The sequence below is a fragment of the Chlamydotis macqueenii genome, chromosome 15 (genome assembly GCF_036417535.1).
Source record: "Chlamydotis macqueenii isolate bChlMac1 chromosome 15, bChlMac1.mat, whole genome shotgun sequence".
Taxonomy (NCBI): Eukaryota; Metazoa; Chordata; class Aves; order Otidiformes; family Otididae; genus Chlamydotis; species Chlamydotis macqueenii.
The window spans coordinates 13,454,890-13,476,345 of record NC_141570.1 but is presented as its reverse complement, the minus strand read 5'-3'; the positions used below and the strand labels follow the sequence as shown (position 1 = coordinate 13,476,345).

Below are 21,456 nucleotides of genomic sequence, written 5' to 3'. Positions count from 1 at the left end.
CAAGCCTGGTGGGAGCCTTGCCCGGTGAACACTTTGACTTAACCCCGTTCATCTTGCGTCTCCCGTTCCGCGAGGCCTGCGCTCCAAGGTCTGTAGCGTCTCTTCCCATCTTCCCTCCTGCCACCTGCCGTTCTCCCCCCCCAGATCTTGTGGGAGCGGCGCCTGCTGACGTGCGCTGGACCTGCCTGGCGCTCGACCTCCGCTCCATCCTCTCCCTCTACCTCGGCCGCCGTTACAGCCACCTGAAGAGCGTCAAGCTCTGCTCCAACCTCCTGGTGAAAAACCTCTGCACGAGCGACTTGGTGTTCGACCCAGGTGAGGAGCTGGGACCTCGGGGCGGCCTCCGGTTCCTCCTGTGACCAGTCTGGCCTGGGTGGAACCTGCGGGCGTTGAAAGCTGCTTTGCAGATGTGCTGCCAGACGCCCTGGCAGAGGACAAGGCTGCCGCTGCCGTTGCAGCGCGCTGTGGAGCAGAAAGGGCAAAATACTCGGTACGACATTAAGTTTCCACGTGCACTGGTGAATACAGTCTCCCAACCCCTGGAGGAAAGTGTCCTCTCGTTTCCCAGCTGTGAAAGTGAATGATAAGAGCAAAGTTAAATATCTTACCAAGGTTAGAATTGTTTTTTTCAGGGGAAAAAATTAAAGGCGTTACCAAGCCTCACTCCTCTAAGGCCTGGGCTTTTATCTGCCCGAAAAGCCTGTAGGTTTTTTTTTTGTCTCAGAAATCTTCCAACCTACTTCTTTTTATCCACCAGCTCAGGGATACTTTGGTCAAAACCTGTGTTTTTGCTTTTTTTTTTTGTGTTGGAAATCTGTCCAAACTGACTGGCCTGCTGGAAAGCCTCAGTGAGGAGCAGGTGATAGGTGCTGCTTTCAGATTCCTGAAACTTATTATAATGTCTTGAAGACTTTCATGAATTTACAAACGCATGAAGAAAAGCAGACAAGAAAATGAGAAAAGAGCCTTCACCCGAATCATGTGAGACTGCTGAGTCACTGAATAGAAAACTAAGTGAGGCTTGGGCCTGGGGGATTTATAGCTCCATACCCAGGGTTGTGCTCTGGGTGCTTTTTGGGAGGTTGAGAGTTCAGGAACATTCCCACAGAAAGGTGCGTTAGTTTGTTACACACCTTGGGATCGTAATCTTTGTTTTCCAGGTGCTCTCAAAGAGGGAAGTGGTTTGTGCCTGTGTCCCACGGGACATGTGATTTCAGCCAGCTCCGCGCCCCTGCGGAACTTACTCTCTTTGTCCCTCTGCTGCCAGGTGTGACCTTCGCCGAGGCCTGGCAAGCCACCCTGGCCTGCCGCGGCGTCACTCCCATGCCGCGGGAAATGGCTTTCCCCGTGCCGAAGGGCCAGAAGTGGCACGACCTCTATGACTACATCAGGTAGGGCGGCTCCCGGCTGCGCTTGAACCCACCGCGGCTCTGAGACCTCCCCAGCTTCCCGGGGGGAGGCAGGATGGGTACATAGAAACCTGGGGCTCAGGTGGAGACGTTTTGGTCACCCTAACTCCAGCATTTAGGTGTTGTTAGCCCATCTACCCCGGTCTAAGCTCGATTGCTGATCGGTGATGTTTTGGGGCAGGAAAAGGCTGCAGAGCAGCTCCTCGCAGTCGTCAGCTTAGCGGCGTTGCCTAAAGCGTGCTGTGCCGGGTTAACCCCTGGAAAGTAACGGTGTAGATCGGATCTGGGAGATGCTTTAGTATCCCTGTAGTTGGGGGAGGATGGGGCAAAAGGAGACAGTGCCAGGCTTTTGTGCCAGGCGGTGAGTTATCAAGCAAGATTCCCGGGTGCAACATCCCGATTACGTGGCGCCTTCCTCTGATTCTGCTCAGGTTCCCATCCGAGGGGTCCAAGCTGCCGTACGACTCCATCCAGAAGAGCTGTCCCAGTCCTGTGGCAGGTGGTAAGGCTGGGGACGGCAGCCCAGGCTGTGCCACCCCAGGTGGATGCCTTGGGTTTCCGAAAGAGTCCAACCCGTTCCTCCTGTCACCCAGGTGGCCCCGTCTCGGAGGACCCTGTCCGCCAGCTGCCGCAGCCAGTGACGCTCACCAAAGCAGTCTGTGACCGACTGTCCCTCATCCATCAGATAACCAATCCCCAAGCTGTAAGTGCGCCGTGGAGGAGGCTGGAGCTTCTTCCTTTCTGCCTCCTGTGGAGTTTTTCCCTACCTCTTGTCTCTGAGTTCCTTTATTTAGTACGTAGAAGCTGCTTGTTGTCGTTCACAGCTGGTCAGACCCGTGATCTGGGCATGGTCTGTTGACCGCGGCCCCGCAGTTAACGACCAGGTGGTTCAGTCTGGCGTAGCACAAAGCACAGACAAGATAAATGCCAAGTACCTCCTCATTTCCAGACATCCATTCGCCCTGTCTCAGCTGAGGCAGCAAATAGTTGTGTCTTCAAATTGTAGATAGGAGATGAGGACTGGAGACGAAAGAGCTTGGTCAGGTGCCCTCGGGGAGCAGAGCGGTGTGTGGAGTCTGGGTTGCAGGCAGCTGCCCTCACCGCTGGTTTGGTTTGCTGTCTGGAGGGGATGAACTGTGCACGGGCGACACTGGGAGCGAAGGGAGGCTGGCTGGTACCAAGTTTTGGTGCTCTCCTGCCACGTTCCTCTTTTGTTTGTGTCGCTGTGAAGGGTCACTCTGGAGCGGTGCGGGTGTTTGTCTCTGCCTTGCAGTGGGTGGAAGGCTGATCTCTATCTGGGGCTTTGCTCTTTCTCAGATGCCGTGTCGGCGTCCTGTAATTACGAAAAACATCCCTGAGGTTCGCTTGGCAGCCCCAGGGCCTCTGAGAGCTGAGCCTGCTGCGGACCAGGAACTGGAGAGGAACCAGAGACCGCACAGTGTGGGGGACACTGGGCAGTCACCGGCAGTTGGCGACGGTGGCATCCACGTGTACGCTCACCGGAGGAGCAAGCAAACCACCCGAGCCATCCACAGGGTCTTGGAGGAGGTGGGTGAAGCGCCGAGCAGTCACAGCAGCCCAAGGGTGGCTTTGGGGCGCTCACAGCTGATGTTTGTGAGCCCAGCAGAAGCAGCAGAGGCAACACGAGCTTCAGGCTGGAGTTTCAGTGAGTCCTTTTGCTGGCGTTAATTTTTCTGGCTAGCAGTTCGCCGCAAGAGGACGGTCCGTCCCGCAGCAGCCGCCGGCATTGCCAGGGCGTGAGGAAGGGCTGGCTGTAACCCCCCAGCCTGGCTGGGAGAGCTGCTAAACACTGGGAAATCCCAGCTCCTCCTGCCTTCCAGATTTGATTTCTCCCATGTTAAATACTTTAAAGCCATCCTCGCAACGGGAGAGAACCCAAAGCTGCCACTGTGCTTTAGAGAGAGAGGGGCAGTGGGGATGGAGGGGCTCCGTGCTCAGAGGACCTCAGTCCCGCACTAAGGGTGACGTTGCTGTCTGTTTGTTTTTTTTTTTCCAGAGGCTCTTACCGGATCCCATCCTGAAGCTGAGAAAGATTATTGGCTTTGGAGGCGGCAGCACCAAATGGGTCAGTAGCTCGGACAGTTTGGCGAGTTTTCGGAGAAAGGAAAGGCAGCTGAGTGCCACCCTTCCTGCACTTTTTGGTGGGGAAAATGTCCCCAGAGCAGATGGGCACAAGCTTATGTTTGTCCATTGGTCTTCTGCTGTTACGATGGTGAATTAGAAATTATGGGGGGCCTTTAGATCTCATGGCTTCTGCGTTTTAACGTGTTAAAATCAGAGCCACTTTGTAGGAGTCTGGAAAGGAGGGGCTGTGTTTTGGGATGCCTTGCATCATGCCTTGCAGGATGTGTTGAGGGTAAAGAAAGGGTCGTTTTGGTTCAGCCAATCCAAGGCTCTGCCAACAATGTGATTTTCCTTTCTGCTGTTCGTGTAGTAGAGAAGAGTGGTGCAGTAAATCCGCTGAATTAAGTAGGATGTCGGCTGGGCTCTGAGTTTCCCTTTGTGAGTTAGAAGAGTATTTGTATGGAAGAGCATCCTCTCACCTGCACGCACGCAGCAGATCTCCTGTTGAAGAAATCTCTGCGGGTCCAGCCTAGGACCTGGGACGTAGGACCTGGAGGATCTGCAGCCCTCTCATTCCCGTCTCGGTCCTGCAGGCGCTGTGGACTCCAAACAACGCCGCGGTGGTCTACCCCTGCCACGCTGTTATAGTGACACTGCAGCTCCGTACGGGAGAGCAGAGGTTCTTCGTTGGGCACACGGATAAGGTGAGCGTCACTCTCCTTACGGAGCCCTACGACAGTGCTGCCCTTGTGCCCCAGACGCAGCCCCAGTCCCAGCTCTCCTCGCCAGCCTCTAACCCGGCGTTTCCCGCAGGTGTCGGCGCTGGCCTTCAACGGGAACAGCACCTTGCTGGCTTCCGCGCAGGCAGGTCCCCAGAGCGTGGTGCGCCTCTGGGACTTCCTGACGGGCAGCTGCCTCTCGGTCTTTAAAACCCACGTCCGCTCCCTCTTGTCCCTGAGGTGGGTTTCAGCCTGGGCGCAGGGCTGCGTTCAGGTGGGCTAAGTGTTGCAGCACGGCGGTTTTTCTGTGCTGTTAGTGCGTGATAAACCAGGGGTGCATTACAGCTCTCCTTCCCCTGCCCGCGTTTATCACCGAGACCTGCTGGCAGCTGGCCCAGAACGGCTGGTACGCTGCCAGCTCCCTCCTGAGCTTATCCTTCAGGTCTTGCTGTCTCCCCGCACCTGAACTTGTCTCCTTTTATTCCCCGCTGAGATGCTCTCGGGGTGGAAGGAGCCGCGTTTCACCAGGTGGTCTCTTCTTGCAGCTTTTCCTACAGCGGAGCTGTTCTGTGTGGCGTCGGAAAGGATGGGCACGGCAAAACGGTGAGAACCGAAACTTGGTTTTTGGAGTTTGCCCTGTGAACCAGCAGCATGAGGTGCCTGTTCTGCAGATGACATAGTTATTTTGCAGACAAACCTCTGCTCTGGGCTTTCTTAGGCACGTTCTTTGCTGTAGTCAGTAAAGATGAGGTCCCTTTCTCATTAGCTGCTTAGAAAATACTTCCCTTCTACCCAATGCTTCCGAGCGTTTGCATGCACGATCCTTGGCTGCAAGCAAACAAATCCTTTTGGAAGCAGCCCAAGAGACCTGCTGGGCTTGAGCTTTGGGGCTGTTTCTGCCCCTGGTGTGGTCGCTGCTGGGGCGATGAAGGCGGCCGTGTGATTCTGCCTGCACCCTGCGGGGATCGCCGCAGGCTCGTGCAGCATCGCTGCCCGCCTCCGCAGCCGTTCTGGCCCACCAGGCTGAGGGTGACACGTGTTTGTGTGGTATTTTGAGCTGGAAGGGCTTGCAGGCATGTAGTGGAGGAATGGGAATTGAAATGGGAGGTTCAGCACTGACTAGAGCCCAAAAAATGCTTTTTTATAGCATTTAGGGCGAGATGAGAGATTTAATCTTTCAGTTCTGAGCATCGCAGGCATCGCTGCTGGAAGGGATGCTGGGCACTGAAGCTGCCACCCACTGACGTAGCTAGGGCATGACGCAGATCCCACGGGTAGCAGTCAAAAATAAAATTTTTTCATGGAGTTGGGGGGTTTGCTTTATCAGTGGAACCGTTTTCATCCACTGATTCCTTATTGACAGCCACCAGCAATTAGCTGTGCCGTTGCTAACTGCGCAGTGCCCGCAGGAAAAAAAACAAACCGCGCTCTGTTTTTTTCCCCTGGCATGCGGCGGTGGTCCGTGATCCAGGTGGGAGCTAGCGAGGTGAAACTGGGGAGGGGGGATCAATAGGGCGAAAGCAGGATGGGAGAACGGGGGCTGCTGGGGGGCTGGCCAGGAGCACACCTCCCAGGGCGATGCCTCAGCCTGCCCTGGCCTCTGAGGTGGTGCTGGGTCTGTTTTTAGCACTGTTCTGAAATGCAGTGTCAAATCACCTGCATTTCTTCACCCTTCTCCCTCTCCTCTGGGGAAAGGGTTTGACTCTCTTGCCCTGTGCGGTGGGCGCTGTGAGCACACAAACCTGCGTTGGAGCGGAGTGTTGCGAGAGCCCCTGCAGCCCGACACGTGCTGCCTCCAGCTCTCGTGGACCGGCTCAGCCCCGGTACAGCTCTTAGAACGCAGCAGGCAGAGTTCCCACTCCTCTGTGGATTTTCTTTCCAAGTCTGAGCCCTGTTGCCAGGCAGCCCTGGGATTTAGAACCTATAATTATGGATGCCAGACAAGTATACTGCCATTAAGCTTTTCAAAGCTGTTGGACTGTCCTAAACTGCTCTGCAAGAGGTTTTTTTCACCCTGCTTCAATTCTGTTATCGATAATTCATGTCCAGCTCCAGAGCAGGCTCCCATATGTGCAGCTGGTCAGCTGCTGTGATGAAAAGCTCTTCTGCTACCAAGGTTTCCACGTTTGAGCAGTTCTGCCATCGTATCTTCTTGCTTCAGATGGTGGTGGTGTGGAACACTGCTCAGGTGACCCATGGCGGAGAGGTGGCTGTGCTGGCCAAAGCGCACACGGATGTGGACATCCAGGCCTTGAAGATTGCTTTTTTTGATGATACCAGGTAGCGTGCCAATAAAATAAGTCAGAAGTGTTGGTTCTGGCACAGCTGCGGGGTGAATTGTGGTGCTGCAGCCGCCCAGGCTTGCAGGAGCAGGGCGCTGTGGTTGCCATTCCTGGTTTTGGTCCTCACTCTCAAGTGGTGGCCCCTGGGGTACTGAGCTTTCACCAGGGGTGCTGCCCTGGTCCTCACGCCGTCTCTCTTGGGACAGGATGGTGTCGTGTGGCCGGGACAACATCAGGCTGTGGCGAGTGCGGAGCGGAGCGCTGCGGTCCTGTCCTGTCAACCTGGGCGAGTACCATTCCCTGGAGTTCACCGACCTGGCCTTCGAGGAGGGGCACGCAGCCGAGCGGGAGCCGGAGGACCGCACGCTGTAAGGGGCTCCTGGGCTCCCCGTCATCGGGGCAGCCTGCTGGGACAGAGCTCTATGGCTCTTGGCTGCCTTTAGCATCCTCCTTCCCCCCCACGGCGTTTTGCCTGGGTTTTCCGTGCAAAATGTGGGTGCCTCCTGGAGCTGAGAGCATCTCTCCCCTCCTCTGCACGCTTCACATACCAAAAGAGGTTCAGCTGCTTGCAGAGTAGCCCGAGAAATGGGTCTTTCCTCTTGTCATACTGATTTTTTGCTGTATCTGGTGAATTTTTCCCCAACCTGAGGCTTGTAGTTAGCTTTCTCTGGCAGCAGGGAGGAGTGTGGTACGTATCCTCTTGCATATGGACAGATACACACTTTTTTTTAAAATGTTTTATTTTAATCATCAAAGCCAGACCTTTGTTGCTATCACATAGTGTTCAATAAAGGCAGAGCTGTCGGCTCAGCTGGCTCTGCGCTCCCCTGGGCTGTGCAGCAGAGAGAGTTTTCTTTCTGAAGTCCATGCCGAGCTTTTAGCCTCTTTTGCTAATTAACATTTGAAAGGGATGAGAAATAAAATAGGAAGCCCTGAGCTGGTTGTAGATTTGTAGGGTGGCCATGGAAAGGCGCCCTTGGACACCTAGTTGACCTGTTAGGTTATGGTGAGCCAGAATTGTTTTCCATCAGGTGAAGAGTTTAGTGGGTAAACCAAGCTGGGCTTTTCCTAAACCACGGCACAGCTCCTCTTACCCCTGAGATGCCAGAGCAGAGGTCTCTCTCTTTTCCAGCTTTGTCTGCAGCAAGAGCGGCCACGTCTTGGAGGTGGACTACAAGAACGTCTGCATGAGGAGCGCGCGGCGGCTGCTGCCCGCGCAGCCCCGGGGATGCCAGCGGCAGGACAAGGCGGGCAGCGACACAGGTAGGGAGAAGGGGACCAGCCAGGGAGCACCTCAGCCATCAGCAGGGTCAGAAATGACAAAAACAGCTCTGTCAAAACGAGCCAGCTGTTTACCTACTGCTAAGGATTATTTTGGGTTGATTAGATCATCGCTAGCTGTTTGGCTCTTAAGTACTGCAAATAATCTTCCTTATTGCAGCAAAGTATCATTTTAAGAAAGAATTTTAGCATTTTAAATGCTGATTGCACTTTCAGAGAAACACTGCTTTTAGAAACATGGAACAAGGTCTTAATTTACTGATGGGAATTTTAATGTAGAGATGGAAAAAGAGCTAACCAGACCAGCGAAAAAGATGAATTTGGGGATTTTTTCATTATTCAGGCTGTGCAGAGTGTTTGGGAAATCTTTGTTGCTGTATACTAAGTACAGCCTTCAGCTCTTCCCTTAATTTTAACAGCGGGAAGAATTCACTTTCAAGTGTGATTGCTCCAGTATCTTAAAACTTAGTGCAGTTTGCTTTGGCAAATTGAGCCAGTTCATCTCGAACATGCCCCTTTGAGAGGTGTGTAACTCCAGTTCTCACCTCATGGGCAGGAGAACGCCCAAGAGGAGGTGAAACGGTGTCCTTGGGTGTCCTCCTGCTAGCAGCGCTGGCTCTCCCCAGTGCTTTGACGGACGGACTTTATACCTGAAAGAAAAATTCCCAGTTTCTGTAGTCCTGTGTTCCCTCTCTCTACGCTGCAGAGAGGATTTGAGACATGGAAATTAAAGTTTTATACCTCAGGCAGTTAATGTGGGACATCCCTTGCCACAAGATCCTGCTCAAGCCAAAATTATGGCAGGGTTTAAAAAGTGGTAAGAATTTTCCGTGCCTGGTGAGAGTAAGTGGGGTTGCATGTGGTAAAGAGGAGCACTGAAAAAGGGATGGGGACTGAACGTGGTTTGGATCCTGAGAAGGGCTAGTGGAGACTCTTCAGCCTGTACTGATGGTCACCGTGGGGCTTCTCAGACTTTCTGCTGGTGCGGGTGGACCATTGGACTCAGCTCTTGGATGAGGCAACCCTCAGTTTGAGTTTTCTTGTTTCAGATGTACAAGATAGTGTTGTTTTTTTGGGTTTTCAGGCCCTGGGATTGCTATAAACAGTATCAGCATCTCCTCAACCTTCTGCGCCACCGGTTCCGAAGATGGCTACCTGCGGCTGTGGCCACTGGACTTCTCAGCTGTTGTCTTAGAGGCAGGTGAGCAGACCTGGGACCGCTGCTTCTGAGCTCCACATCTGCATCAGCCTGCTGCTGTGAAGCCAGAGCTCCACTGCCCTGTCTCCTAAAGCAGCTCTCATGAACGAGGGCATCTTTTATGCCTACTGTCTCTAGGGGTGACTGGATTAAAGTAGTCTATGTTCATGCTCATTCTTGTAACTCTCAGGAGAAACGCAGGATCTCCTGGGTGAGAGCAGGCACTCCGTCTTGATTTCTATGCCCTTGTACCCATGGCTCACATGTCCATGAAAACTCAGGGTAGAAGTCGAGCAGTTCTTCACTCTTTTTGAAACAATCACCGTAACAGCAGAGCCCAGGTACTTCTAGAAAGGGCAGAGACTGGTTTGTCACTAAACTCAAACCTGCAAGCGTTCCATCCTGAGGGCATGCAGGATGCTCGTTCCTGGGTGCATTACTTCCCTGAATGTGAATCTGGTTCAGTAGCTGTGTTCCAACTGTTCTGCTGCTGCTTTTCCAGGGGTTTTGCTGACTCTCCTGTCTTCCCCCAGAGCACGAGGCTCCGGTGAGTTCTGTCTGCATCAGCCCGGACAGCTGCAAAGTCTTGTGCACGACTGCCACCGGGAATCTGGGCTACCTGGATATCCACTCCCGGGACTACAACACCCTCATGCGCTCTCACGAGGACTCCATTTTGGCATTCTCGGTGGAGGGGATTTGGAAGCAGATGGCAACAGTGTCTCAGGACAATACCATCCGAGTCTGGGACCTCGTCTCCATGCAGCAGGTAGGAGAAGACAGGAGTCAGTAGATATCTTGCATTTATTACTGGTCTGCCTAGTCTCTGTTTGGTTTAGTTATCAAAGCTCCACAGTTTGAGAGAACTTAAATATCCTCCCTGAAGCACTGAGGGGTACGATGGGCAAGTACAGAGTTCTGAGAGTTTTAGTTTAATGCGTAATTTGGCCTGAGCTTCTGAAGGTATTGAGACCCCACCTGCAGCGCTGTGTCCAGCTCTGGAGCCCCAACATCAGAAGGACGTGGAGCTGTTGGAGAGGGTCCAGAGGAGGCCACGCAGATGATGGGAGGGCTGGAGCAGCTCTGCTGTGAGGCCAGGCTGAGAGAGCTGGGGCTGTTCAGCCTGGAGAAGAGGAGGCTCCGGGGAGACCTGAGAGCGGCTCCCAGTGCCTAAAGGGGGCTGGTGGGAAAGGTGGGGAGAGACTCTTCAGCAGGGCCTGGTGTGACAGTACGAGGGGTCATGGGTTTAAACTAAAAGAGGCAGATTCAAATTAGATATTAGGAATAAATTTTTTACACTGAGGGTGGTGAGGCACTGCCCTAGGTTGCCCAGAGAGGCGGTGGATGCCCCATCCCTGGAAACATTCCAGGCCAGGTTGGTCGGGGCTCTGAGCAACCTGATGCGGTTGGAGATGTCCCTGCTCCTGGCAGGGGGTTGGACTGGGTGGGCTTGAACACTCCCTTCCCTTGATTCTATGAAACAAAAATACTTTATTTTCCTCCATCTTTAGAATATTGCTTTTTAACACAAAGCGTGATACCCAAGGGCTTTATCTAAATGCCCAAAGACCCAGGACTTCGCTGGGCTTTAGATCCATCCAGGCAGGATGAGATTTCTGTTGTGGGACACGCTCGCGGTGGAGGTCGGAGGCTGTTTTGTTGTCAGGTACAGCTGCCGGGTGCAGCTTCATCCAGCGTCGTGCCTGCTGTGTCTCTTCCCCGCAGCTGTATGACTTCACAGCCGCAGAGGAACTGCCGTGTGCTGTGGCCTTTCACCCTACCCAGCAGATCCTGGCCTGCGGCTTTGACAGCGGGGTGGTGCGGACCTTCAGCTTGGCTGCCTCCGATCTCCTGATGGAGCACAAGTAAGCGCTCAATGCACCGGGGCAGGTACGGGTCTAACTGGGTGTCCTGGCAAGAGGCACAGCAGTAATCGTGGAGGTGGGAAAAGCACTTTTCTTGAGCTCAACAACCCTCACGTCCCAGCTGAGTGGTTTTCAGGCAGAGCTAGCCTGCAGTGCCAAGGCTCTGGGTGGTACAAGTCCAACCTGGGACAGCTCTGAGGGCTTTCTTTATGACTTCCCGGTGGACCGTTGGCCAACGGTAGGAAAAGGCTTGTCCTAGAGAGCAGCTGAACAGGGAGCCCTTGCGAGCCTCGGCATGGGAAGCGGAGGATGCTCCCAAGGGAGAGGGAGCATATCCCATCCAGGGACAGCTGCAGTGCTGCGCTTGGTGCTCAGTTTTCCAAAAGCTGGAGCATTGATTGTTCTGGGTGCAGGCTTGAGCGTGGTGGGGTCCTCTGCCAGCCCCTGATTATTTTCCTCCCCTGGGTTCTTCACCATGTTACACTCAACGTTGCTATTTTCTGGGGGATTTTCTTTGTTTATTCTCCGTATCTTTTTCATGTTTTCTGCCTTTTTTCAGGCAGCACCGCGCTGCAATCACTGGCCTGACCTTCTCTCCAGATGGCAGTTTCATGTTCAGCTCCTGTTTGCAGGGAACTCTGGCTCTTTACAGCTGTGTGGTGCAGAAAAGCCACATCCTGAGGGTCCTGGGTAAGGCTCTGGGCTTGTGGGTTGCCTTTCTTCTTTTATTAGCACAGACATCCTAGCACCGAAGCCAAACCACGCTCAGCCTACTCAGAGATATTTTCTGATGAACCTTCTGAGCTGTGTTATTTGTGTTTATACCATGTGTGTGAGCAAACCCTAGTGACTGACACCCCTTCCCTACCGGTCCTGGTTCAAGCGCTCTCAGCTTTCTTGGTGTTTTATTTTCCTGAAAGGGACAGAATCGCAGAAACCTGCCCTTCCAGGTCTGGGTTCGACGGTGCGTTGCCTAGAAGCCACACAAGCGTAGAGTCTTCCCACTTGTTCATGCCCAAACCCTGACTCTTTCCATTCGGTGGACGTGCAGTTTAATTTGTTTAAACTGGATCGTTTCCCTAATCCTGCTGCGCGAAGAGCCGTGCTGGTGAACAGTGAAGGTGGAGAGCTGCAGGCAGGGGACGCAGCGCGGAGGCAAGGCGGTTTGGAAACATGAATGTCACATTTAATGAAATGAGCACGAGCTTGGGCAGGGAAAGGGAGCTCTGTTATGTGGCGGTGCACAAAGAGGAGGATCCTGCCCCAAGAAGTGTGCAGTTGAAGTAGGTGGAGAAGGAATAAGGGGCTCAGAGAGGTCAGGGAATTTGTCTGAAATAACCCAAGTTCAGTGTCAGTGCTGCAGCTGGCCCTTCACATTGATTCTGCTCTGAAACCATGTTCACTGCCTGGCCACGTTCCAGGGACAGAACAGTGGGATTTTGGTAGTGGAATAAATACAGAGAATTGCTGTGATGTCTGAGATTTTTAGACCTTTGGGTCTGTCGGCCCACCGGAGCGACATCAGCGTGGTGGGGCCCGCACTGGCTTCATTCTGCACAGGCTTCAGACACCCAGGCTGCAGCTGAGATCTCGCATTCATAGCTCCTTGTCACAGCTTCTTGTAACATTAAAAAATAAACACTAAAACCAATTTTATTCCCCTGACTTTGTTCTGCTCTCCTTGAAAACACTGCACGTTCAATCAGGCAATCAGCCACCTTGTCTTTGAGGTGGTTGGCTGCATGTTTTGGGTGTTGCAGATAAAATTTGTAACGTCTACAACAGAGGTTGCTTCTTTCTCAGGGCAGAACGTTGACCTCAGGCTGATTCCGAGGCGGGATAAGCTGCCAGTCAGCAGCACCATCACAGAGTGAGCTGGCTGCGGCGGGGGCTTTGCTCCTCTCTTCACTCTCTCTCTCTCGCTGTGACCCTCAGGCAATGTGGTGGCCCAAGATGCCGGGAGCGGTCTGGACGCTTTGGTGGTCAGTGGGGACAGCCATCTCTTGGCCTTCGTGGGTCCCTCCAAGTACGTTGTGACCGTGATGGAGGCCTGCTCTCTGCATGAGGTACTCAGCAGGTTCCCCGTGTTCCTGGGGCAGGGTGGGGAGGGGAGCACGTGCCACGGGGGAAATTCCCACAAGCTACATCAGATGGGATAGATCAAGGGCCCTGGGCACCAGCAGTGTTGGAGAGGGCCTTTCCCTGCACAGCAGGCACTTCTGAGCGTGCTTACAATAAGGTTTGTTTCCCATTCCCTGAGATAGGAACAACAGAGTCAAGGATTCTTCTTCTCCAGCTTCATTCCCCTCTAGAAAGATTGTGTGGGCTGTCAACTCTGACCTCTCTTTGTGAGCTGCTCTCATGGGCAGCAGGGACATTGCCTGGACCCTGGAGCTCCTCATTGGATGGGAAGGGAGGGCTCTGGGGGGCTTGGTAGCCTCGCGTTAGGACAGCCATGGAGCAATCCTGACACTTTTGCAGTACTTGCTTCAGGACGTTTGTTTCACAGCTGCTGAGGGTGGACATCAGCGTCCTTGATTTGAACAGCACGGTCTTGGACTCTGCAATGAGGGTCTGCTTTGCTCCTGTGTCTCGCGGTGAGCTCCTGGTGTCCACTGCTTCCAATAAAATCCTTGTGCTTGACGCAGAAACGGGACGACTGCTGCGAGAGGTAGGACACTGCGAAATTCATGCACTGAGGTCTCGTGTCACGTGGGGCTTAGGCACTCTGTAGGAGGCTAAATGAAAGAAGAGCTTATCCTGGAGTTCACAGGCTTCAAGGAAACACGTGTGTGGCAAGCGTGTAGCTGTCCTGGTGTGGTCACGCTCAGAGTGAGCCTGAGATTGTCCTTGTTTTCCACACTGTCGTGCTTCTGTCCTCTTACTGAAGCATAAGGACGTGAACTAGCTCAGCTAATGCTGCTGGTGCCGTTTCTTGTCCCCAGGTGTCTCCCGTGCACAACCGGTCCTGTTCTTCCTTGGCGCTGAGCAAGAATGGCAGGTACCTGCTCACGGCTGGCGACAAAGTCATCAAAGTGTGGGACTATCAGATGCGCTTCGATATCAACTTCCAGGTACTGCCCACAAAGGGAGGGAAGGGGCTTGGTGTTGCGTTTCTGAATCCCTGGAGAGGAGAGCAGCAAGTACCCTTCTGTCCGGCTTGGCCTGGTGTCCCCAGTCCCAGTTTGCCCAGCAGCTGAGAAATGCAGCCCTGTTCCCACGTTGTAGTGGTGCCTGGCACTGAGCGCAGGCTGGGGCTGCCAAAGCACCACACCTAGTGAGACCCTCTGTGAAGGACAGAGGTTGGTGTTACCTCTGTGCTAGGGACAGAGCCACCCAGAGAAGAAAATGTCTCACCCAGGGTTTCAGAGGTACTGAAAGAGACCTTGGGGGTTTTCAGCTTCTGCTTCCTTCTCCAGATCGGTGTGTTGAAGGTCAGCCCTAGGTCTGAGCACCATAGGGGCCTCTGAGAGGATCTGAGACGCTGGCTGTGCAGGGCAGGGAGTGCAGTAACCGCCATCCTGACGGGACAGGCGTGGTGATGGAGAAGTTCAAGGCGTGCTCTCTCCCAGGTGTACATCGGCCACTCAGAGCCAGTGCGCCAGGTGGCCTTCACCCCGGACCAACGGCACGTGGTCAGCGTTGGAGATGCCATCTTCCTCTGGGATTTCCTGGCTCTTCCTGCGGAGAGGTCACTCCCAGCCCGGTAGGTGCACGGTTCTGGGCAGTGCCTTCCCTTGCTTCCCCTTGCCTCCCCTGCCCCATCCCTTCTTGGTGTAACGCCTGTCTCCTTGCCTTTCCAGGGCTCGTTCCTCCAAGTCCACTCCGCTGCCGGGAGCAGGTGAGTTTGCCTCCTCCCGTGAGTTGCGCTGGCAGCTCTTCCACAGCTCCTCTTTGGGGCAGAGGGTAGGGGTTGGGGGTTTTTGGTTCCTTCCCTCAGGGAGTCACATAGCAGGGGGCTAACCAGCTAATTAGCCCCAAAGGACAGTCTCCAATTAACTAGCACCTCTCAGGAGGACTCTGCCAAGGAGGGGATGTTCTGAGCAGAGCCGCTCAGGGTTTTCTGGTGGGTCTTTCAGCTTTTGCCTTCAGTCTTTCCCTGCCTCCATCTCTTCTGTCTTCTTTTTCCCTGGCCTCACTGTCCCTCTCTGTCTGTCCCTCCCTTTCTTGAAAGAGAAAAGTGGCTTCTCCTGTAGGAGGAAGCTGGAGAAATGAGCTTGGAGGTGTCACCATTGATGAACTCGGGAGGATGAGAGGATCTAAGGGATGAAGGAAGTTACACAACCCCTTTTCTTTCTACAGAAGGGAGCTCTGAGAAGGCAAAGGATGCCTCTGAGACACCGCGGCAGACAGTGCCTCTTCCTTTGTTGTCTTCACCACCGTGTTTGGATGTCATCTCTGTCCACCAAGCAGGATGTCAAAGTAAGAGGAAAGGGGAAAATTAATCTCGTTTTAGGAAAAAGTCCTTGCCTCGTTCAGCAGCATCCTTGGAGCCATCCCTGCCCGCAATCCCCTTCCTGCAGGCTGACAGACCAGTCTGTACTTCCTTCCCCTAACGTGGACCAGGCAGAGATGCTGGGCTTCAGCACCGCTTTATCCTCTGCTCTCCTCCATACACCAAGCTGCTGGCACAGCTTCCCTGAGGGCTCTGGTCAGTACCTTGTTGGGCGTACCCCGTAGGAGATGTCTGCTTTGCCCTCCACCCTAACAGATGGGCTGTTACGCAGAGCAGGAGAATGACACTGCCCGAAATCAACGCGCTAGTCACACGTGAAGCAGTCCTGAGGACACGGGTGGCTCTGTTCTCCCACTGATTTTTCTCTTCAGGTATTTTCTCCGAGTCAGACAAAGAGGAGGAAGCAGATCTGCCAGACAGCAGCAGGGTGGTGGCGAATGGAGACAAAGATGCCTCAGTCGTTGTGGTGGAGTCGGTCAGGAACGAGGAGCTTATCGTGGTGAGGCCCAAAGTGCGGCAGGAGAGCTCAAGGTCTCCTGGAGAGCCAGCAAACGGTAAATCAGGGGTATTCCCATCTTGTACAGAGCTTGGCTCCTTAGGGGCACAACGTGGCCACTTGGTCTATCCCTGAAAAAGAAAGAAACATCATTATTGATATGATACAGATAGACCCAGACACGTGCTTGGCATTGCAAGACGAAGGGCAGCAACGTGTTCCTCCTTGCTTTTCCCTTGGGTGTGATTTACTCAGGGCAGTCGGCATTGAGGGGTGCTCGTGTTGCTCCCCAAGACTGCTTGTGTTTCTGGCTCTTTCCCTGCTGCTGCTTCCAGGCACACACGAAGCTCCTCTTCAGCTGGGAGCCCGTATCATCTCTAAGTGGCGCGTTCTATTAAACCCATCTGAAATTAAAGCTCCCAATGTCTCTATTAATAGAGGCACAGCCACGAGCTGCAGCAGTTTGCGGCAAGCTGCCAGGAACAGGCAGCTGCCAGCGCTCAGCCCCAGGCAGGACTTGTTGGAAAGCTGCAACTCCGAGCCTCCGCTGTTTTCGTTAAAGACCTCTTTCTAGCGGTGTGGCGTACGCTTTCGCGGCGATGCCCGGGGCTGTTTGCGGTGTGGTGTGGCTGAGCAGGGTGATGGAGAGAGGTGGATGTTCCTCCCTGGCTCCTGGAAAGCTGGTGCTTTTCCTACGGCTGGTCATGTGGGAGCACGTGTGATGCTCCAGTCTGGTTTTTGTCTGCACGCACGCACCCAGCATCTGAACGGACGGCAAGCCACCGCCTGGCTGCTGCTCCCAAACCGCTCCCAGGAGCGGCATCCCATGGGTACTGTTTTCTTCTTTGTGTGGCAGAACCCGGAAAGGAGACCAAAACTCCCAAGTCTCCATGCTGCGTCCGCCCAGATTCCTACCGGCATTTCACTCCTCGCTTTAAGGCATCGCTGCTCCCCGAGGTGAGAGTTGTGTCAAGGTTGGTTACCTGGGCAGGGGCAGACAGGCATTTTGGGGCTGGGGTAGGAGGATTTTCTGAATTATTGCCATTTGGTTCTCAATTTGAGAGCAATTTGTGAGAGATACCCCTGGGCCTGATGCTCAATTCGTTTCTCCTCTACATGCAGCTCTTTTCAGACTAGTAAAAAGTGAGTTGTGATCAACTCTTTTTCTGTTCAACAAGTCTGCGTACATTTTTATTCAAAAGAATTGGAAATGGCATGCGCTATTGAAAGCGAAAGACAAGCGAGCAATGGAGTGATTCATCCTGCACCCATATTTGCGAGCAGATGCGTTGGCAGAGCAGGCTGGGGAAGGCAATCCATCGAGCGGAGTGAAGATAGTCAAGGCTCTGTTAACAAACAGAGCAGTAACAAAACAGAAACTTAACTCAACCTTTTCCTAAGCTCTGCCGTTCGCAGTGCTGGGAGAAAAGCTACGTTCAGCTTGCACCCTCAATTCTCTCCTCGGTCCCTCCACCTGGTAGCATTTTCCCACCCCCAACTGTCTTCCTATTGAAGCATCCTACACCCCCAAGTCAGCGAAACCCGTTGAACTCCTTCCCAGCAGGATTAGCAGCTGCTCCTCGGCTGGGCAGTTGCTGCCAGCCTGTTTTGTGCCCCATCTGAAAGCATTTGTGCCTGGTTTTTGCTGGTGCGGTTTCTCTTTTGTATGTGTAAATGTGCACTTTGGTACTCACCCGTTGATGTGTTGGACTGGAATTGTGTGAATATTGGCATGAATTTGTGTGTTGCGTGCGTGAGGATGTGTGTGTGCTTGCACGTATGCTTTTTTCTTACGTGGGTGTTGAACACACCTAACTGGGCCATCCTTCTAGAGCTTATTTTAAGCCAGTGTCTATTTTTCTCGCAGAGTTTCTCATCTCCTCCAGCTGGCAGTGAGATCTTGAAGCTGAAAGCAGTGATCGGCTACAATGGGAACGGCAGAGGGAATATGGTGTGGGATCCAGACACAGGTACACCGGGAAGGCTCTGGAGGGGCGGGAGGTGCGTGTGCTGAGCCAAGTTATCATCTTCCAGCTGTTGGGTTGGGATCTTTGCTTTAACACTGGTAAAATCCAGTAACCCTTTTCCTTTGGTTTGATATGGGCAGACTCAGGCTTCAGTGCTTGAGTGGACAGAGCAGAAGGGGAAGCTCTCGCAAAGGCCACCTTGCCTCCTTTCTCCAGGCTGGAGTGATGCCCAACAGCTTTGCTTTGCTCAGGTCAGGGGAAGTGAGATCTTGCTCCACTCAACCTGATGGGAAGGATGCTGACAAGCTGTATGGAGTCATAGAATCACAGAATGGTTTGGGTGGGAAGGGACCTTTCAAGCCCACCCAGTCCAACCCCCTGCCAGGAGCAGGGACATCTCCAACCAGATCAGGTTGCTCAGAGCCCCGGCCAACCTGGCCTGGAATGTTTCCAGGGATGGGGCATCCACCGTCTCGCTGGGCAACCTGGGACAGTGCTCCATCACCCTCAGCGTAAAAAAATTTTCCTAATATCTAATCTGAATCTACCTCCCTCAATTTTGAAACCATTACCCCTCATCCTATCACACCAGTCCCTGCTAAGGAGTTTCTCCTCAGCTTTCTTATCGGGGAGACAATAAGGTCTCCCTGGAGCCTTCGCTTCTCCAGGCTGAACAACTCCAGCTCTCTCAGCCTGGCCTCACAAGGACAAGAGTCAGCTTTTACACATTAACTAAACAAAAGAATGTTCCTGGATTGCCATGTAAGTTGAAGTGGGTGCTGTACCGGAAAGCCTCCCATCTCCTCTCCAGGCTTCTTTGCCTACACCTGCGGCTGCATCATTGTGGTTGAAGATCTGCACTCGGGATCGCAGAATCACTGGCTTGGCCACGCAGAGGAGATCTCTACGCTTGCCGTCAGCCACGATGCCCAGGTAAGAGAGGCTTCTGCCGCACCGAGCTGGGTTTTGTCTGTGTCGCTCTGAGCTAAAGGAATGTCACAGACTGAAATCGCATTTATCCGTTCCTCCTTCTGCCTGCTGCATGGAGACCTGGGCTTACGGAAATGAAATAAATGGTTTTGGAGCCATTGTGCTGGCTCAGTGTGACAGCAAAGGGTGCTCCCTTCCTCTGGGTGATACCACCATTCCCTCCTGCCATCAGCTGACGGTTGTCCTCGCAGAATTTTCCATTTGCCAACCATATCACCCTAATTTGAGACTTATAGTTGCTAAGACCAACTAACTAATGAAGCGTTCTCAAATTACTCGCCAAGGTCTCAGTGACAATATATTGTTCTGTTAGGTTCTTGCCTCTGCCTCGGGAAAGAGGAGTGGAGACTCCCATTGCCAGATCTGCATCTGGAAAGTCCAGGATGGCGTTTGCACAGCCAGGCTCTTCCATCACGAGACGCAAGTGCAAGCCATGGCATTCTCTTGGGATAACAGGTTCCTGGTTACCGTCGGTGAGTATACTGTAACAGCGGCTGTGGGTGCAGGAGCACACCCCAGAGCAGACAGCTCCTGGGAGGGAGATGCTGTAAGCGTGCGGTACCTGTGAGATACGTAGCGGGCTCGTGGGTGTGACGCTGTTGCTTGGTGGCCTCAGGACACTGGATAGTGCAGCTAGCCCGTTTTTCTTGAAGTGCTAGTGCTTGTTCAGCCTGTTTGCAGTTGCTATATATAGTGTCCGAAGGGAAAAGCCTTCTTCTGGACTTCTTACTGCTGCTTAGGTGGAATTGCATGGAAGTAGCCAGGCTTCAAACTGTGAGCCTCCTGCCAGGCAGCGATGCCAGCACAAGATGGATGCTCAAGCTGTCTGTTTTGTTAGGCAGGGGACATTTAAAGGACAAATACGCAATTAGTGAGTTCTTGTTTTGCATGAGAGAGGACCCGTGGAGCAGGCAATACACCCTCTCTGGGCTGGTGAGCCTGTCCTTGGAAAAAAGCGAGCTTTGCTGGAGAGAAAGAGAGCTTTGTGCTCTCCACGGAGCAGCGCGGGAGAGGAGCCCTCCTCCACCTTCGCTCTGCAGAGAAGAGAAAAGCTGAAAGCCTCCGCTGGGCTTGTGGAGCCTGGGGAAGGCGGCAGGAGAGCACTGTCCTGCGGAGCCGTCTGGGAGCTGGGGGTGTTTGCCATCAGTGAGGCCAGCGCCTTCTGCTGCCACCTAGATACGATGGCTTCCATGACGATCAGCTTCCATCTCAGCTTTGGCCTCAGCAGTGGGGACATCCTTTTCTTATTCCGAGCCTGTTAGCCCTGAGTGCACAGTATCACTGGAGGGCCGTGGGGGGCATATGTTGAGGTGTGCAGTAGCTCCTAAGGATGCAGAAGCAGCAGAAAACCTGTTCTGCCTGCTGAAATCCCTCCCACACCAGCCATCGGCCGGTCCGAACGTGGGCTGCAGACCCCCCGCTGCAGGGCCACGTTTGCTACAGCCTCTAGCATGAAGCATTGGGCTGGTTATATCTGTCCTGAGCTGGGATGAGGACCCGGCGTGTCGTGCAGCTTTCGCTGAGCACGCGAGGGGCCGTGTCCGTGCCTGGGATGGCGTTCCCAGCAGTTGTCTCCGGACAAGGGAGCGACACAGTTGATGCGTGTGTGCAGTGTGTTTGCTTGCGAGCATCCTGAGGCTGCAGAATTTCCTCATACTCTCTTTAATCTTCTACCCAGGGGACTACCGCGATCAAACCGTTGCTCTGTGGAATACCTACACGTACGAACTGATGCTGACTTCTGTGTCGGAGCCAGTCCACGACCTGGCTTTTAGTCCTCTTTCTCCCAGACAACTGGCCTGTGTGGGGAGGGGAGCCGTGATGTTTTGGCTGCTGGAGCAGCAGGGAGCTGACATCAACCTCAAGGTAAAGCTCAGTTTTACCTTCTTTTCAAATTTCTGTTCAACATCTCTGACTTCTTTTCCAAGCACCTGATGATGTTGGCTGGCTGTGAGTGACTTTTGGTTGTGTTTGAGACATTAACTGTATAAACTGAGGGCAGGAGGAGGGGTGTTTTGCTTCCGATGTAGGTAAGCACCATATTCTCTTTGAGGTTTCTGTGTTATGTCCCCCGGCAGGTTCATCAGGCCCCTGCCCCGGACGTGTTAGGGCCGGCGGAGCTGACCTCTCTCTGTTACGGCGCCGACGCTCTTCTTTATACTGGGACCAACTCGGGCCAGATCTGCGTGTGGGACACCGAGACTAATCGCTGCTTCATGACGTGGGAGGCCGACGAGGGCGAGATCGGTGCGTGCAAATCCCCTGGGCGTCTGTCAGGGCTGTAACGGGAAACTTGTTAGGAAAGAAGAGCAGTGAGATTGCAGGCTTCTGATTTCAGCCGTGCTCGGAAAACCAGTTTGGTGTGTCGGGTGCAAGACGTGTGGGGTGGCGGTGGATCTGTGACCTGGGTTTCCTGGGGGGGTTCACCTCTAGTCTGTGTAAACGCTGAGTATTGGGCTGTAAATGACAGCAGCGGATGTTCACGGGTGCCCTTTGTTCCGCCGTGGCCTCCCAGGTGTGCTGGTGTGTCGGCGCAACAGGCTGGTGAGCGGCAGCAACGTGAAACGCGTCCGCCTGTGGGCAGTGAGCGCTGTGCAAGAGCTGAGGCTGAAAGGTCCCGATGCCAGGTAGGAGGTCGTGGCCCCAGCGTCCCCGCCGTGCTCGCGCCCATCTCGCCGTGCTCTTGAGATGTTCTTCCCCTCGTCTGG

The 21,456-nt window shown here is 53.8% G+C and overlaps 1 protein-coding gene across 1 annotated transcript in view; it reads left to right on the top strand.

Moving 5' to 3' along the window:
• WDR90 (WD repeat domain 90) overlaps positions 1-21,456 on the top strand; it is a 28,728-nt gene that overhangs the window by 1,465 nt on the left and 5,807 nt on the right. Inside the window, exons 5-34 of the mRNA XM_086759676.1 lie at positions 145-315; positions 1,268-1,391; positions 1,841-1,911; positions 2,003-2,112; positions 2,727-2,957; positions 3,427-3,495; positions 4,088-4,198; positions 4,308-4,453; positions 4,759-4,816; positions 6,375-6,493; positions 6,702-6,863; positions 7,628-7,758; positions 8,861-8,977; positions 9,508-9,743; positions 10,700-10,839; positions 11,399-11,529; positions 12,775-12,905; positions 13,349-13,510; positions 13,785-13,913; positions 14,412-14,545; positions 14,643-14,680; positions 15,142-15,261; positions 15,667-15,849; positions 16,648-16,748; positions 17,659-17,761; positions 18,570-18,691; positions 19,062-19,221; positions 20,427-20,614; positions 20,827-20,995; positions 21,264-21,375. Coding sequence (XP_086615802.1) covers positions 145-315; positions 1,268-1,391; positions 1,841-1,911; positions 2,003-2,112; positions 2,727-2,957; positions 3,427-3,495; positions 4,088-4,198; positions 4,308-4,453; positions 4,759-4,816; positions 6,375-6,493; positions 6,702-6,863; positions 7,628-7,758; positions 8,861-8,977; positions 9,508-9,743; positions 10,700-10,839; positions 11,399-11,529; positions 12,775-12,905; positions 13,349-13,510; positions 13,785-13,913; positions 14,412-14,545; positions 14,643-14,680; positions 15,142-15,261; positions 15,667-15,849; positions 16,648-16,748; positions 17,659-17,761; positions 18,570-18,691; positions 19,062-19,221; positions 20,427-20,614; positions 20,827-20,995; positions 21,264-21,375 — 3,979 coding nt within the window. The remainder of the gene's footprint in view (positions 1-144; positions 316-1,267; positions 1,392-1,840; positions 1,912-2,002; positions 2,113-2,726; positions 2,958-3,426; positions 3,496-4,087; positions 4,199-4,307; positions 4,454-4,758; positions 4,817-6,374; positions 6,494-6,701; positions 6,864-7,627; positions 7,759-8,860; positions 8,978-9,507; positions 9,744-10,699; positions 10,840-11,398; positions 11,530-12,774; positions 12,906-13,348; positions 13,511-13,784; positions 13,914-14,411; positions 14,546-14,642; positions 14,681-15,141; positions 15,262-15,666; positions 15,850-16,647; positions 16,749-17,658; positions 17,762-18,569; positions 18,692-19,061; positions 19,222-20,426; positions 20,615-20,826; positions 20,996-21,263; positions 21,376-21,456) is intronic.